Source organism: Cylas formicarius, unplaced genomic scaffold, assembly GCF_029955315.1.
Source record: "Cylas formicarius isolate icCylForm1 unplaced genomic scaffold, icCylForm1.1 PGA_scaffold_10__41_contigs__length_53128322, whole genome shotgun sequence".
Classification (NCBI taxonomy): Eukaryota; Metazoa; Arthropoda; class Insecta; order Coleoptera; family Brentidae; genus Cylas; species Cylas formicarius.
The window spans coordinates 25156882-25176098 of record NW_026844214.1 but is presented as its reverse complement, the minus strand read 5'-3'; the positions used below and the strand labels follow the sequence as shown (position 1 = coordinate 25176098).

Below are 19217 nucleotides of genomic sequence, written 5' to 3'. Positions count from 1 at the left end.
TCGTGGTCGTGGTTCTAATTCTCTTAAGGATGAATTTCGTCAAGGTCGTCCAAAATTGGTTGTTGTCCAAGAAAACATTGATGCAGTGCGGAAACCGATTTTGCCGGTTCGTCATGTCACTTACCATGAGATTAAGGTATCTTTGGGCATTAGTGGGACCATCATACATACAATTTTACATGAACATTTGGCCCGTAAAAAAATTTGTTAGCGTTGGTTCCACACAATTTGACATCAGCTCAAAAAAATGGCTCGTGTTGATTGGTCCAAGGAAATACTAAAAAATACGATCGCGGTGCTTCCAAAGATGTCTATGATATCGTGACAGGTGATAAATGAATATGAACCTAAAAGTAAGCAGCAGTCGACTTTGTGGGTATTTCAGAATGAGACAAAGCCCAAAAAAGTTGTTTGTACGCGAAGCACCTCCAAACAAATGGTGGCCTGTTTTTTTAGGAAAACTGGCCACGTTGAAACTGTTTCTTTGGTGAAAAGTAAAACAGTCAATTCTGAATGGTACACAACCATTTGTTTGCCGAAAGTCTTCGAAGAAATTAGAAAAACCAACAGCCGAAGACGAATCACTCTCCACTCTCACCGATCAATGCAAACAAAGCACTTTTTGAGCATTAAAAACGTCGATTTGATGAGCCGTCCACCATAAAGTCCAGATTTGACCTAATGACTTCTTTTTATTCCCATACATTCAGAATAAATTAGGTAGGTAACGATTTTTGACACCAGAAAAAGCGATTGATGCGTTTAAAAAGCATGTTTGGGAGGTTCCCGACTCGATGTGGGAAAAGTGCTTTGATGATTGGTTTTATTGAATGCAAAAGTGTATTGATCATCCCGGCGAATATTTTGAGAAACAATAAAGTCATATTGGTTGGTAGCTTATAGTTTTTTATTACAAATCCCGAAATATAAAAGGCCGCCCTCGTACTTCTCTTTGGCGTTCTGATAGGGCCGCGTTTATCCTCCGTATCTTGTTGATTGTCCAACTCCAGTCATATTCGAATACGTTTCCACTAGAGCTTTGAACACAGTTCTTTTATCTTAATTTTTTCCGTAAAAATGTTTTCTATACAAGAAAAGTACGATATGTTATATACCTAACGATAATGTTAGGTATATAATGTTGAAGATGCTGGCAAGCTATATCTTAAAAGGTTTCCGAACCGCCGACAACCATTTAGGAATCTGTCTGAATTTAAAATAATTGTGTTACCTATGGAGGTTTTAGAAACCTTGGAAGACATAGAGAACTGGAGGAAATTACTGTTCGTGGAGAAGTGCATAACAATTATCAAGTTTTTGTGTGCAAACTGGGGGCGGCAACTGGTTTGCCGAGAAGTTCAGACTACTGGATTTTAGGTTAAAATCATTTAGAACTAGAAAGTGCTCGATTTAAAATTAAACATTATGGCCCTGACATGGGGTCGACTTTTCTTTATTTCTAAGGGTTGTTGCGTTGATTAAGGATGAAAACGATGTTACGTTGAAAAAATGTCAATTTTATTGTTGATATATAGTTTTCTAGCAGGACTTAAAGGTAATCAGAGTTCGCTTCCTTCAATCGAGCATTCTACATAATATTATTTACACATACAGGCGAACGTAAAAGTTATAAACCGTCGATTTGGCGTAGTCTTGAGTAAACAAACAAAATGGATTTTATACACGAACTTTCACCACACCGACTGATAACAACACTGTGTAAAATAAATTAATAATCATGTACACTAAAGTATTTACAACACTTTGAAAATAGGTAGATATAGTGGACATACGTCAAGTTTAAAGTGATTGTCCCGTAGACGATGCTGATCATGTTGCCGTACGCAAAATTATTCTTAAAATAGTTCTTGCTTCGTTAAATCATAAATTCGCAATTTAATGGAAAAACTGCTCCCCTGTCGCACGAATCTAATAGACTAATCGTACATTTTTGATGGACAAAACATATGACTAATTTTGGTCAGTTGTGATTTCATTCCATAAAATTCGAGTTGGGTTATCAAAAAGTTTATGGAAAAGTTGGTTAGAATTTGTTAAGTGGATATTATAGAAAATTGAAAGCACTTTTCCAACAAAAATGACCAATATGACAGGCAGATTTGAGTGACATTATCGAATCATTCTGGGCGATGGAAATGGTAATTCAAAAATTGAGCAGGATAAAAGCGGATAAAAGGCAAAAAAACAATTAAATACTGAGAGTGCGTTTCTCCCAACTTTCTTAAGTTTGTAGAATTGAACTCGTTAACAACAACCTCAAAATGCTTTTTCTGGCCTATTCCGTTTTTGTTCTATTTTACCTTAACTGGAAGAATTTGCAATACTCAAGTAAATTGAAAATTGCATTAAATAGAAATATTCAACACACTTATGGTTTTACACTTCAGCACAGCAAATAATAATTGTGAACTGCCAAAATCTTTACTTAAAATTAACCAAATAATTATAGCAGAGATATTATCAAAAGACAAAAATATTGTTATAAAACTCTTCAATGATTGTTTAATTCTTTTCAAAACATATTTCAGTCAAAACTTATGTAAGTAAATATTTAGAGATGTCCTCAATAAATTCAAAACTAAGCAAAAAACATCCTATGTTGATGTTTTTTCCAATTTTGAACCAGCGTGTGTCGTCTCAACTGGTCCAACTGGCACGACCTTCGCATTGCTATCGCTGACATCACTTTAAACTTATGGTAAAAGCACTATAAAACGCAGGTAGGGGGTGAGTATGTACAGGATTGTCGCGTAAGCCGAAAACGAACTCTAAACCATTTGGAGGCCTTTGGATATGTTCTCGACGTGTTCCTTGGCTTTGAGCCGTAGCGCGGCTATCGAGGTCGTTCTGAGGTGGTCCGGCGGGGACGCTGAGCTTGGAGGAGAATGAGAATGCGCCAGAGGGGGTGCTCTGAGCGTTGGTTGTTCATTCGGCACCGGCGACGTTAAGTAGCTGGGGTATCCCGTCTGCGGGTGACTAAGGAAACCGGGCAAAGCCGAGAGCAGTGGCGGTGATAGCCACGGGTCCATGGGAATCGCTAGACTGGTGCCCGCCGCCCGAGAAAGTGTGGCTGCTGCCGCATGGTAATCGCTCAGACCTAAGCGAGCAGCCTCCATTTTCTCCTGCCGACGCCATTTTGCTCGTCGATTTTGGAACCACACCTGTAAAAAAATAATGCCATCATCTTCAAAATAAAGATTGATAGATAAATCAATGCTCGCAAATAGCCCAACGTAAGTAGTAATCGATTAAGGGATAAACCCGTCTGTTTGTTTTGTAAATGGAAATAAAATTGATCATCCATTTGCCGGGTAATGTTACTTCCCTCGCTGTACATAATATTATAATCTAATTTATAATGGTACTTTGACATGCCAACTGAGTTAAAGAATCGCCGTAAGTAATTTGGCCACGACATCTTAAAATTAGGTAAAATTAAATTTGAGGATAGTTTATACCTAATGCGAGAAAGTAATTAGGGCAGACTAATTTCCAAAGAGTAGAAAGAGGACTTTGGTGAATAAAAGTAATGTGATAATGGTGGGGTAATTTATTAGAATAATATATCAGTTTAGAGCGACACTCAACCTTCACTCTTCGCTATTTAAATTTGGCGCGTCAGGTCGTCAGTTCTCTTTCTTTCAATTCCTTTTGTATTCCCACATTCCAACTTTTCCTAGTCTCCCTCTTTAATTTTTGCCTTCCGGTGTCCACATTAGTATTTATTGTGGCATTCGATTTTCGAGCATTTGCTGTACGTGTTCAAACCATATAAGTTGTTTCCCAGAGGAATGATGTCAAAGGCTTTATGAATATCTATGTATCGGGGATGTACCTCCTGATCTTTGGGTGTTTTGTCTACCGTAGATATTCCAGCTCTAATCCCCGCTTGCTCTTCTACTTTATTTTTACTCAGATTCTATTTGCTTTTTTAAAAGGCAGCCTCGGAATATACTATATACTCTACTTAATGGACTCGTTACCGTTAATCAATCTTCTGTAATTCGAACAACTCTCTCCACTTCCTTTGTTAAAATAATGAATATAATAATTGGGATATTAATTATTCTAAGATCAAAGGATTAAAAACTTATACAGAGGTAAGAAGAATATGAAAATAGAAAATTATTTTTATCCTAAAATATTTTACCAACGGTATATTACCCTATACTGGCCTTTTGTTTGCCGTCTCCAGATCTGTTTGTCGAAACACCCTCCTTTTTCAAATTACTAGTTGTCATTGCTTCCTTCATGGTACCATTCTAAGATCTTTTTGATCTACCACTTTTTCTTCGGGTGAGAGGAGTCCACTCTAACACTCTTCTTGGCCATCGCTCGACTGTCATTTCCTAACCATTTCAAACCACGCTTCTCAATTCTGTCTATCACCGTCTGCCCTCCTTTTGATTTTTAGATACCTTGTTTGTTAACCATATTAGCTGTTTGCATCTTTTGCTATTCTCTTTCTCTGCTAGTGCCTTATCAGCTGCTCCTTTTAAAGTGTTTTTATGTTATGATATTCTTGCTCCATATTATTGGTTTCTACTGAATTATGCCTTACCGCCTGCTTCTCCCGTGCCTTGCGTTAGTTTGCCATAAAAGGAACCACCAATCTGTGATCTGATCAACAGCTTGCAATCGTTTACTTTGAGCTTTGAGCACTGTCGTTTTATCATCACATAGTTATAGATTTTTGTTGTAGGGATGGCATCACCCATGTGTACGTTTATGAGGAAAATAAATTGAGGATTTGCTGATGATATAAGTAATACAATTCCCAAAAACGCTCGTTCGAATCATTGATCGTGGCTTCACCATACCGGCCCACAATTCCTTACTGGTTTTGATTGTCGCTAAGAAATGAGATAGCTGAGAATAAAACGCATCTTTTAGAGCCACCGTGGAGATGTTTGGGGCATACACGCCCACAACACACAATTTTGTCCTGTTAATTGAGATGTGATTTCTATTTTATTATTAAAACTTCATTCATTCTAACATTCCATGTGTCAACTCGTATCGAGCTTTTCATAGCCAAATGTCGTCTTAAAGCGAAATGATCTATATTGCGAGGCTGCCTTCTGGTTCTTGGAGTAATATCGGTTTTTTCCAAGTAACAACTCCCAACCTGTAGGCTTGCCATTCATTTTACTAATCCGATTCTCAGGAACGAATTCACACTAGCCATTTGCAAAAACGAACACCTGCGAGAAAGTAACGATAATTTCAATTTTAAACGTGACAGGTTGGTTAACTACCCGTCTCTCTACGGTTGGCGGTTGATAATGATTATAGGTACAATACTCGCATTAAGAAACAAAACATTCTTGGGACGTTCTACTTGATTTGCTGTGTTTTTCTCAGATTTACAATAAGGATCCAAAATAATTTTAGCGTACACTGGACAGAATTTCACATTTTATTACTATACTATACACTATACGCGTCTATTTTAACAGTTTATTCCAAAAAACTCATACACTGCGAAAACCGGATATTTATATTTTTAACGATGAGGGAGATATTCGAGAAAAGTGTTCAAATTGGGATACCTACACTTTAGCTTTAACTTTAATTTGTAACATATTTGAAAAGAAGCAAAAAATACTGCCAAAATTATTTATTTCCTCAATATTTTACGAATTCGCTTGACTGCCGCTCGTCCCTCCTGTAATACAGAGATGATATATCTAAAACGGTATAGCCGTTTAATGTTGACGAATAAAACACTCTCCTGCTCCTTCATCTCCTTCTCTAAAACTCTCGATTGTCTTTGTTCTCCCCGTTTCTCCCCCTTGTCGAGCGAAGCGAGGAGCAACGAACGGCCATATTGACGCTCGGGGCTAATTCAAAATTGGTTTTGAACTGATGCCTTAATTGACAATTTGATTTTATTCTTGGCGAAACTAATGGCCATCAAAAGCTCGTCTTAAATGCAATAAAAACTTTCATAAAAGTTCCTCCGACTGAGGACTTACGCGACGGGCCGTGATTCGGCTTTTTCAACGTTTAAATCGAATTGGCAGGAGCGCGCTCTCCAACTAAATTATGTCATTTATGAATCGATTTATTTTTAAACAGAACCTTCGCCATACGCGTGAGATTATTATTTTGCTATTAGTTATTTTCGCGCAGCCGATACCCGAATTCCGTGATTCATTTTATTGCATTAAAATAACAATTTAGGATCGATTTGAGGCGTGCCAGCCCGATTTATCTAAACGTTCCGATACAACCTTTACGTTGTCCACCTTTTAATGATCTCTTGTCATTGCAAATTTACATGTTATTACTCTCTCGCATTAAAAAACAAACCATAGCCCGCAAGAATTATTTCGCAGCAACTAAGGTTTAACAAAAAGCTGTGAGTTGGGGACCAACTTAGAAAGAAATTTTAATTTTTTGTACATCGTTTTAAATTTGAAATTATAAGATCTTGAAATTATAAATATCTCAAAAAAAATGTGTTTTTATTTACTCCTCACCCTATTAAAAAGTAAGAGTAAAGAAAGAATGTAAATGTTCAATGTTTTGCAAAATTTCACAAAATTAAGATTTAGTTTTTACTTAATTTGGAAAGTATTAACGGATAGTTTTTTGTTTTATTTAATAAGAATTATTGTTTACGTACAGCTTTTACAAGTTGTCAAACCTTTATATTACATTTTTACTCTATATTCTATACCTCGACCTGTTTTACAAGAATCTCAAAAAAAAACACTGGACTGGAAAAATCATAATTTTAAAAATGTAAAAACAAAAATGTTAGAAATCCAAACAAACGATGTTTGGAATCCTCTACGACGTACGATTAGACTGAAGCAAGACTCACACTTATTAAATTATTCATTACGATAAGTAAAAGATTATATAACATTTGTGAACAATATATGTCGCAAACACAGTTTGAATTTCCTGACTTCCTGGACACCAGACAGGCTCTATTCAGTATCTTATTCGTTTGCTTTATCCATTTCTCTAAGGAATTTGATAGGGTTCAACATTATAAACTAATGAAGATTTAGAAATAGTTTCACAATCATATTGGGGACAAAAATCATATCTAAACATCGACAGAAATAGATATGAATAACGCATGGAGTAAGAAGTAAGGCCCTTGGAAATCAAAATGCAAGAATACTTGTAAATGGAAAACTTGTGAGTAATATTAGGACTTTGATCGTTACTGCCAGTGCTGTTGAAACATATGATGATTAGCAGGTACCCCGTACCAGCTGGTCATCTCATAAGAGATCAACGACGAATAGAACCAGTTAATAAGTATGCTTACACAGGAAATTCGATACCTTATTGAACGAGTCAGAGCGGAATTTATTAAGAGGGTTCCACTCTTCAAGGGAACACTAGTTATATACAAAAATAAGACTCCTTCGCTGATATGTCTTTTAGGTTCCACCTTACGCTATGGAATCTTAGACCTTGACAGAAACAACCACCAAGGGATTAAACTATTTTGAGATGTGGTGTTACCGCAGAATACTGAAAATCTCTTGAGTGTGACAAATGAAGAACTGATTCGTAGAATGCAAAAAGAGAAGGAAATAATTAATACAGTAAAGATAAGGGAGCTCGAATATCTAGGTCACATAAAGCGGAACAAAAAAGGATACAGATTACTGCAGGAAACATTCCAGGAAAACCGGAACCTGACAGAAGAAGAATATCTTGGTTAAAGAATCTTGGAAACTTTATTCTCGCCAACAACAACAGCATTTCTTAGAGCTGCGACAAACAAAATTGTTATACCCAGAATTATTGCCAACATCCGAACCGGATAGGCACTGAAAGAAGAAAAAGAAAACTTAGAGAGCCGGTTTGTAATTATTGGTTAAGTATATCTTTGTATATTGATGAGAATTTGAAAACCAACATTTTAATTAAAAGTAGATATTAGGAAAATTCATTAATAAGTGATAAATACGATTAGTGCTTCGAAAACATTTTTTTTTTGACGGGTCATATTCCTTTGTGTCGAAAATAGATCTTATCGACTCTTCAAAAGGTCTAATTATACGTTGTTAGAAATTTCGCATCATCGCTCTTATAAACCAACTACCGTTTCGACTACAAAGAGGTCTATAGTAAACCCCGTGCTGTCACCTATTAATAATATCGCTCGTCAGAGACGACGAATTGGCTGTACGCCGTTCGTTCAGCTCAAGACTATATTAGGGATACTGAAGGATCTGCGTCTGACGTCTTACTAAGCTCCCAGCTTGACGCACAAGACCCCCTCCTTGTTACACTGCAAATTGAAGGATCTTTGCCCTTGACACGTTTGATGTTTAGCATTGTTCTAAACCGACTAGTTATATAGCTAATATTATTATATCGTTATATAATTCCTTTAAGAATAGCCGACTCCTTAGGTTAAGACCAAATTTTGTTTCTTAATTCTATGGAGTAGGTAATAAAATGTAAATTTGCAATGACATTAAGCATTAAACAAACAGGGCGGACAACTTAAAGGTTGTATCCTAAAGTTCAAATAAATTGTGATATTGTAATAATAAGTTTACATGATTATAATTAAGATTTTAATTGTTCTAAGATCAAGTAAATAAAAACATATAAAAATAAAAGGGCCCTGTCACGCGCCAACATGTTTGCGCAAACTAGTTTGAACAAACCGATTTGCTCAATAATGTTTACGTTGAAAATCAAATATTTTGTACCTAGTTTTCCTTTATATTTTGACACTTATCCACAAAAGTTTATTAAACGGGATAGACAAACACTTTGTATATAAAAGTTGTATGATTTTATTCTCTATTATCTTCTGAACGTACCAATAAAAACAAATGATTTCCGCAAATGTATAAATAATTAACAAATTAACTTTTTAAAATGTGTATATATCTACTGAAAGTTTTTTTAACCCGATTTCAAAAATATATAGTTTGTCAGTATTTGGTTTAATTTTAGTTTGATATATTCAACAGTAGAATTTAATGATCATTATTGCCTTAGACAACGGAACATGACTAATTATAATTATTTGGAAGATCAAAAACAAGAAATAATTTGCCTTTTTTATCCACACAATCAAAATGTATCGCGAGTTCGACATCAATATCACAAACATTTTTCTGTATATCCTCAAGTATACCTTCAACGAACACGATAAAGAATGTTCGTCGATTTGATAAAAAAAAGTATTAAAAGAAGAACAAGAACTGTTGGAAATCAAAAGGAAAAATTAAACACGCTACAGGGAGGAACAGGAGAAAAAAAATTGCGTTAATTTCCTAGAAAATCTCGAGAAATTAATTCAAGACACTGAAAATTATATAAACAGATCATGTGGAAAAATTCATAACACCTTAAAAAAACGCCATATCCACCTCTACAAATTTTTGCCAGTACTAACACCTTATAAGATGCAGCGACTTGAATTTGTCAAGAAATAATTGGAAATCTTTAAAATGAGAGAGCATTTCGCGTGTTGCTTGAAGTGTTTCAGGTATTTTAGAAATATCTCCGAATCCATCCATCCGTTTTTCTGCGCGCTTCTTGATGACCCTATAGGTGCTCCATGAAGAAGTTCGTTTTTCATGCGGACTCTGCCGAAAACAAAAAAAGGTGGAACATCAGCAACCAGCAGCATTGGCAGCGCAGACCACCGTTGTATTCTTGCCCCTTTCCGCTGAAACTACTTTTGCCACTCTTCTATTTCCACGTGGACTGAAGACTTTGGAAATTTTAGTGTTTCAGTTTCAGTTTCATCTGCATTATAAATGCTTTCGGGTTTGAAGTGGTATTTTGTATAAAGTTCGCTAACGATATCGAAGAAGATGCCGACTGATGCTTTATTAAATCCCATTAATCTTGCCAACGACGTAGGTTCTGGTTTTCGCAAGCTTAATTTCCATTTTTTGGCAAATCCAGCAGTCCAATCTTTTCCGGCCATCCCTTTTTCAGTCTTAAAACGATGGGGAATTTCGTTTCTTTCCGCATATTCATATGCTATTTCTCTCAGTTGAAGAAATGTAAGTCCAAAGGCACGTTCATTTAAAATTTTTATCAAAATTCGTTTATAAAAATACGTTGTAGGTAAGATGACGAATTCGTCACCTTAGCCGCGCCATCTTACCCGCCACCATCACGTAGAATTAAAAAGGTCAAAACTAATTCAAAATATATTATTTTTGGCAAACAACAAGACAATATTTTGCGTTAAACTTTATTTTCGCTATACAGATTAATTAATATTCAAATAGTTACGTTGTGATACCATAAAAATTATAACCTGAGCTGTTCAAACGGTAAATGTCAAATAGCTGTCGATCTGCTGACTGCAGCGTCAAGGCAAGTATAAAATTTAGTTCTGAAACTTATCCCGAGATGTCCGTATAAGTTTCATGAAGAATTATTACATTTTAAAATTTATAACGAAAGTTAGCCATCTTAGTCGCTTCGTCATCTTACCCGGTTTTCCCCTACCTATTCAGCAATACAGTAACCTTGTATGGCACCAGGACGGTGCTCCGCCTCATAATGAAAAATATGAGTTTTGAATAGAAAGTTGCTATGAAAGAAAGTAAGTGTCAGAAATTTCCAGATACCGAGTGGAAATTCGGTAGCAATTTAGATAAATGAAATTTTTATTTTCCGGACCGAAAAAAATGAGTTTCTTGAAAACGGTATGCCCGGTCTAAAAAATTCTTGAACCAAAAGATGCGCGAGATGCTGGAAATAACCCAAAAATATAGTTTAATCAAAAAAGTATACGGTGACCCAGTTATGGGCAAAAACTAAAAATTGCCATGTGGCCGTAAATGATAAACTGGCTACATTTTTTGCATTTACCATTTTCGTCTATCATACATGGTGGCCGATATAGGATAGAGTTCAGGTTTAAATTGTTGATTCTTATCATCAGAAAGCCAACTTTAGCTCTGTTTTGATGCTCAGTTTTAGAGGTAAAAATTATTTCATTCACAGTACAATCAGTCGGTAATTTTCCTAGTTTATTTGCAAATAGTTGCTACATTCCTTAGCTCTTGTATTAAATTAGTACTGGCCAATAGAGATCTTTTTTTGCAACCATGATTTCGTTGCTATTCTTTTCTTTCTATTCTAGCAGTAGTTTCACTTCTTTGTTTATATCTACAAAACTAAGAAATATAAATTTAGAAAGCCCGAGTTACAGAATACTTTTCCTTTCTTTCTTCCTACGAATAAGCTTCCACTTTGTCTTGATAAACTCTCATGGAATGTAACTTTTTATTGTTAATGATATAGAGTAAAATAAAAAAAAACAAAATGTAGGGTTTAGAGCCTTTTTTTTCTAAAGGAACATGTAAAACACAACACTAACAATTTCCTGAGATATCAGCTTATTTCATATTTTTATCTTTAGTCCGCCACATTGACTACCGGCAATGATTTAATGACGAAATTTCATTTGGGGTCATTCTAATAATTTTTTTAAATATGTTATAGCAAACTTTGGGGTTCTTCTTTTTCTCCACCCAATGGTGTAATTACCTGCTCCGTGCTGATGTAAATGTCTGTAATAAGCATTTCATAGTATGCCTGGACAAGATTATTTCTGTAGTGAAGCGTGCCTGATACATACATTACAATACAATACATAACAATTTTGTAAAGCCAGGGGTCGATTAATGAAGCACTACGTATTAATATAATATATATGTTTCTATTCTATTTCCTTTGCTGACTATGGAGTGAAACCTTTCGTGTAAAACAAAGGTACAATCATACATACAGCATATATTAAATGGTCATGACTTGGCAGGCCTATCATAAACGAAAGAAACCAGTAGAATGATGCTTTTAGAAGGGTTAATGAGGGAGGTATTTTACTAGTGTTGACACCTTAGAAATTTTAAAATAATTTGCACTATGCCATTAGTGGTATTACAGTCATTATTTATGTTTATACCGCGCGTTGAATGGAAGTGAGTAACGAACAAAAAAAGTGTAATTTGAACATGTCCTGCAAGTGAATCGTTTTACAAACATATTAAGATTAAATTTATATAATACTTATAATTTTATCTTTGTTATCTGACAATTGCACGTTTTGTTTCTACACATTTAAATTTTAAAAAACAGTTTGAAAAGACTTTTAATATAATATACCTGAAAGAAAGAAGAAGAATAATTTATATTTTTTAATGCAAAATTTGCATTGCATTGCAGTTAACTGGCATCGATTCCTTGATATTGATTCTCTAGAAAAGAAGGAAAGATATGGCAAAGGCATTGTGAAAGTGTTTAGGAATGGTGATGTAGAGTGAATTCGCAGGGAAGTGTATGCGATGTATGAGAGCACTCAGATTTCGCCATTTGAATCATTGCAACAGAAATTAAAAGAAAATTCTCGATTTACCGGTAACCGTAAAACATTCGAATCGAATCGAATTTAGACCCGACGATTGGTGGAATGCAGGCAATCTAATCATTTTAGCATAGAAAAACGGAATATACATTACTTAGAGGAGACTTGTCTCGACACCTAGAGAAAGGGTGGCAAAATTCTTCATCGAACTGCATTTGGAGGTACCTGCCTCTAAAGGAAAAAAAATATCCATTGGACACTATGCCTCGAGGCTAGCTAGTTTGGGTGCCAAACGCTTTGCTACTTTTAGCAAAAAACATTAAAAGTTTCTCCCTACACTACCAACTTTTTGAAAATTGGGTAAAAAAATTATCACCTTCCAAATATCCCACCAGGCAGCGTAATAGTTTATGAAAATGCTAGTTATCACAGCACTTTAGCTAAAAAAAGTTTCAGCGATCAGAGGTATTGCAAGAGTTACTTACTCAGCACGACCTTTATTTTGAAGATACTTAAACAAAAAAACAACTTTATTTATTTATAGGCCGAGCAGATAAAAACGGTAATACTCATGACTCTTTATCGTGTGTCAGACTAGACCTTTGGAGTGGTAAATATCACTATATTGGTTAAATTTGTTTATATAAGTTTGATATATAGCAGTGTTGTATAGCAAGCGTGGACCAAAGAAAAAAAAGTCCTGCCGCACAACCCCGAACATAAAAACGATTTCAGACGCATCACCCATAATTACGTTTGGATTACCTAACGCGTAATTATTAGCATGCGAATATAAAAAGGGACACAAGTCGGACGTTTCCTAATAAGCGTCGGCAAGCAATCACTTTCGGGTCTAATCACACGACAAACAGAAACCAATATTGTTGCTGGTTTTAAACAATCGCGACGGCGTCGAAAGCCACGCGACCCACACGTGCCCGACGAAATTACACATCATAAGGCTGATTAGTTGATTCTAACAAAGAGCCGAACGGGCGACGTTGATGTGTGTAGCTGCCAATTATACGGCAACATGCGGGCGGGGTTTGGTTTTTACTTACTTGACCATTATCGTTGCACACATACACACAACCCGGGAAGTGATTTTTCCGCGCTGCCTGAATATGCGTTTGACAAACGCTTTGGTTAATTTAATGCCAGATTTAAAGAGGTCTTCTAATGATACTTCAAGCGCTTCTTAAAATTTAATTTTCTATTACTTAATTCTCATAAAATAATTTTGATATCAAAAATAGGTACAAAAATTATTCTTCATATAATTTATTTAAAAAATTTATGCCCCACCACTGTATGAATTTCTACAAGATTTTTATGTATTCTGCATATTTGTGCAATATTTTAAACATTAAAATAGTAGAAAGCAATTAAAACCCATATTTTTATTTTCCTTCACGTATATTTGATATTATGAAACCCATGCGACCAGATATATCCCGTCCTTAATGTGATGACTCATACTTTAGCTTTACACGGCCTTGTAATGTAGGAAGAGTTGGGTAGAAGGATGTGCGAAGTATCATTCCCAACTGTGCAAAAACGTCATAGCCACTTGCGGCGCGTAGTAGAATATGATATAAAAGCTACAGTCCTCTAACCTAATAAATGTCCTTTTAAAACGGATTTGTTTCTTTTGGCGCGAGTATAGACATCGCCAGAATTCATTGGACTTTTGTCTTTTGCTATATTTGCTCTTGTGTTTTTTTTTAAATTGTTATTTGAATACGAATTTCAGCAGCGACTTATTAAGTTGTTAAAAATTTCATTATTTAGTTCAGGCCCTGAAGCTTCTAATATGGAAGTGGAAAAGTATATATTCCTTTATTTGATATTTTTAGGTTCATGTTTTCCTTTTTTGGAAATAAACTGACTTGCCAATTTTGCAACCTGCAATTTTCAAGTATCTTAACTAAAAACCGCCATATAAAACAAATAGTTTTTACATCTGAAGCATCCTAAAGGATTCCGCATATCATCTGCCTAATATCCACAAACAAGACTTTTTTCCATTTCATCGGATTTGATTAAACATTTAAATACTTAACTTTAAAAGGATCTACTTTGTATATACATTTTTTTAGGATCTGTTACTATATAGTTTGTTGAAACTCATGTAGTTCAACCAAAGACCAAGAGATTATCAAAAACCGAACAAGAGACAATGGTTCTAAAACCATAGATATATAATCAAGGGATTATTGTTTTCATTTTAATTAAATTTAAATGTCTTGCTGAGATAATTTTGCCAGTGCTGAACACTGCCGGGGTTTTCTACCGATACGCTATACATTGAATAATATTTTTATGTATTCAAAAGTGCAGGTAAAATGACTTGTGCGATCCCTTTTTTGACAAAACAAATATCTCGGCTTCCACTGCTCCAAAAGGTAAATTTTTTGTTTCAAAATTTAATGAAAATTATTGGTTACAAAACGAGTTTCATTAGTTTTGTACTAAAACAACCTTCTTTCCTTCAATGAGAGGTGCGAATTGGGGCAACCTGTATAATCCAAAAGTAAATAATCTAAAAATTCCGTTATACTTTGGTATTTAAACGTTCTTGATAACATTGATTGCTATAATAGTATTCGAGAAAAGAATATGCGAGACACCCTCGATATGCAACATCTACTTATTTTGTTTATTGTTTACATAAAACAACCAAATTTATAGTTTTTTTTTGCAATAATTCATTGAAACTTTATTTTGTACTCGAATAAAAACGATTTTACCGTTTTGATATTATACTCCTGAAACCCATCTTCATTTTTTTTGGTTATAACTTAGTTTACAGGATATAAGGTAAATTTGTGCAAATCTACGGAATTCTTTACATCCATGAAAAAGAGCCTCTTTTTCGAATCGCTCAGTCTGCAAATGTTAATAACAGTCTCTCTCGTATTTTTTCCGTGAAAAATTTTCAAATTGCTAGCCTGTACACCATAGCCGAGCCCGGCTATATATTGACAAAATTTCCTTCGACCATAAATTTAGCTTAGCTAAGCGGACGTGGTTATCTCCCCTTCTAATTGTGTTTATGCCTGCTAAAGTGCTTTCCGTCCTCAAATGCAAATTTTAACCTTATTAAGCCACAGCCTAGCGAGTTTAAATTATCAATGGTTAATTAATCTTCAATTTATTCGCTTTGAATAATGAATTTAACACTCAATTTAGCGAGTATTAATCAAAGTTTTAATGAACGTGTTTATAAGGCATAATTAAGAAATACATAGCCGCTCGGTGTGTCGCGAACATAAGAGCATAATTTTCTAAATTCGCAATACTCCCTTCGTTGCATTGCAGTTCCCTTACGCGTACAGGGTGTTTCATTAAGGGTGACCAAGATATTCATAAATCTTGGAGATCATTTTAACCTCTGCATTTCATCACATGGGTGCGCCATTTACTTTTAAATATTGTACACATTTTAAATACCGCAAAACACCTTGTTTTGTTCGCAAGATACAGGTTGGAAAGAGGTAAAAATTGTTGTAGATATCATTGTGGCATCATATTGTCACGTCGAATCCAGCGGTGTATTCATTTTATACATTTATATATATTTTTTTACATATAGCCCAATATATTTTTTCGCCTCACATTCCTTGATCTTTTATATTCTTTAAAATGACGTCAACTTATTTACTTCACGTACAAAATTTGTTTTTGTGTCTACCGGATATTTTTATTGCATAACTTAAGTACGGCTTAAATTTTGACAAAATTGAAATTATTTAAAAAAATGTTAAAGTTTACTCATACTTACTTTGACCGTAGAATAAAAAAAAGCTAAAATATTCATTTTATTTTTTGTTTCATTCAACTTTGATACATTTACCACTTTTGGGACAATTTATATATGTAAGTGATTTTAAGAAGAAACCATAATAGACCGCCAGATATCCAAATACTAAAATTTTCTTTGGTTTAAGTAAAACATTTTCATTTTTGCTTTTCAAGTTGCAGTCACTTAAACTTTTTATTGCAAGATGGGAAGTTTTATTAATTGGGGTGTGATACTTATATGTTTTGTTGTTACCCAGATTGTGACACTTTACTGCATATTTTGCTTAAGTACATCACGTCTTGCTTACTGATGAAATTGAAATTATTTCAAACAACTTTACTCACACTTACTGTGTATAGAATTAAAAAAAAAAAAAAACGTTAATACATTTTGGCACTTTTGGGACAATCCATATAACAAGCAAATTTAATAATTAACCACAATAGTAAAACTTTTTGAAAACTTTGTATTTTTACAGTGGCGGTTCGTGGGAAAATTTTTAAGGTGTTCTGTAATTTTTGCAAAAAAAACATACCTTAACCAAAAACGGAGAATTATTAATGTCCTCAATTTTCTGTTTACGACAAACTTCAAGTATGCACTGTAACAGATCGTTTGAATTTCTTCGTAAGCGCTCTTAAATATCGAAGAATTTTTTAGGTGCTCTAAATAATCTAATCTAATATATCTAAATAATAAAAATAAAATTCTTTCAAAAATTGAACTGAGGTGGCTTTTACTTGATGAAAATCCATTTATCAGAATAAATAAGAACTAAAAGTTCAGATTTTCACGAAATTATATATTTTGACATGACAATTGTTTCAACAAATCATTTGATAAAGACACGGTGTTGTCGAAACAATTGTCATGTCAAAATATATAATTTCGTGAAAATCTGAACTTTAAGTTCTTATTAATTTTAAAAATTCTTTCACACATTTTCATTATGTTTCTGTATATTTACCCAATAAGCAAAATCTAATTGAGCTCTAATATTGATTTACCATAATAAACCAATTTCAATACAATTAGAATTTTTATGTCTTTTTACCTTCAAACTTAAATGCTTTAGATCGCTCTAAACTTTATCGCCAGCAAAAAGTAAGGAGGGAAAACAATATATAGCAGTTTTGTTTGTTACATCCATAAATCCATTCATTTTATGAGTTAATGTCTTTACGAAATTTCCGTGTATAACCTTATTCTTTAATTACTCCAGCTTTTTCAATGATAATATCCTACCTTTTGCTTTTAATTCTAATTTTTATTCTTTATTAATCTTTTTACTTATTATTAATCTTTTAATTAAATTAAAGACTACCTCTATAGTTCCCAGTGAATAGAAGCACACGCACTCTATTATTATTGTTTTTACGTTTGCTATGCCGGGCGTAAACTAGTAAACCACAAAACCGCGAGAAAATTCGATAGTTTTAACCCTATTCGACGTTGCGCTGGCCATACTGAAGTGAACTCGCCTATTTAAATCATGGCTTTGGTTTTAACCGTCGCGAGGGTGCAGGTGTGCTGTGGGCTGCGCAGTTTTTTATCATTATGATGACGATGCGAATTCGAAACATGAATTTTATTGTTTATAAACAAAATATTTTAGTTAGACTAACTAATAATTGATGAGTTCTTAATTTCTTGAGAGCTCTGCAGCACTGCAGCGCATATGCGCCAGCCGTCCCTGTGTTTTGATTTAGGTCTAGAATAATCCCAGTTTTCATCCATTGAAAAGTTTCTCTCGGTACACCAAACACGCGTGTCTGTGGTATAATGAAAGATGTAAAAATTTCATTTACATTTTTCTCAAAACGTAGTTTTTAAATATTACTCTTTTTAATTCACTCGGCAGAAATAGCATCAAGTATACAAATCGATGCAGAAAAGAGATCGAGTTCCTGTGCTCTCGAATCTCTATTGCCATGCATCACCTTTGTGACAGCCGCCGCCAGAGTAGTTAAACCACCCCTTTAATAAGTACTTTTCTGCACATAATAGATTCTTTGTTAGTGCCCATTATATAACAATTGTCGAATGAGTTTGTATCAAGCCCGTCGTCTCTGTATTTGGGGTGTTTAACTCAGTCGAGCGGAAAAGCGTTCCGTTGCGAAGTGAACTTTTATTGATGTTCGAACAACTGTTCTGTTTTCGATGTAATTTAGTCATTTAGCGCTCTCCATTATTACGTTTTGCGAGTTATGAGGGTGGAATTACGCCCTTCCGCGCACTACGTGACTATATTAAAATTCGTATAAGACTTATTGATTCGCATTATATGAGTTTTTTATTTCATTTTTTTTAGGTTTGTTTTATGTACCCCCACACTGAATTTGGTTGATCGGTGACTAATTATTTATGTTTAACGTCGACGAGATGTCGGAAGCCGTTCGACGATATTAATGATAAAACCTTGAATATCAGACTGTCATGAATTTGGAATTTGCAATTTTCGGGCATCACAAAAGTGTTGCCACAGGTTTAGTTTGGGTAGAAAATTGCGTATAATAAACTAATAATAAGCCTTAACTAATATTAAATCTAATTTTAGCCTACGGAAATATTTTCATTTTTATTTTTAATATGTTACACCGTTGTTTGATTTCATTGTAGTGAATTGTAATAGCCGAAACCACAGACTTTTTCTGCTGACACTAAATGTTTGGTACCTCTTCATTCTCGTTTTATTGGATACATTTCTACTGAAAAGCTTTATGGTTGTACGAATAAACTATTTATAATTCCTTCTATTATAGAGGGACATTAAGTTATACTTTATTAAGTTGTTTGCGTAGTTAGTTGCAACTCTTTTTAGTATAATGTTGGTAAGGTGATTTTTTTTTTAAACCAAACAATGCTAGTATAATTTAATTATGTTCCAACTAAAGTATAATAGCATATAATAGCATTCTTATCTGACTGAAATGATCAGTGTAGTTTCTCAAGACAAAACCCAAACTACTGGTTACATGACAATTTCCAAAACAATACTTCCAGAGCTGTTTTAACACACACCGATACAAGGACGATACTGTTAACATTAAATGCAAAAGTAAT

At 34.3% G+C, this 19217-nt stretch overlaps 1 protein-coding gene across 1 annotated transcript in view; it reads right to left on the bottom strand.

The window, feature by feature from the left end:
* Positions 1–2753: 2753 nt before the first annotated feature.
* LOC132705041 (retinal homeobox protein Rx1-like) overlaps positions 2754–19217 on the bottom strand; it is a 60849-nt gene continuing 44385 nt past the window's right edge. The window contains exon 3 of the mRNA XM_060675464.1: positions 2754–3182. Within this exon, the coding sequence (XP_060531447.1) occupies positions 2790–3182 (393 nt within the window). The 3' untranslated portion in view covers positions 2754–2789. The remainder of the gene's footprint in view (positions 3183–19217) is intronic.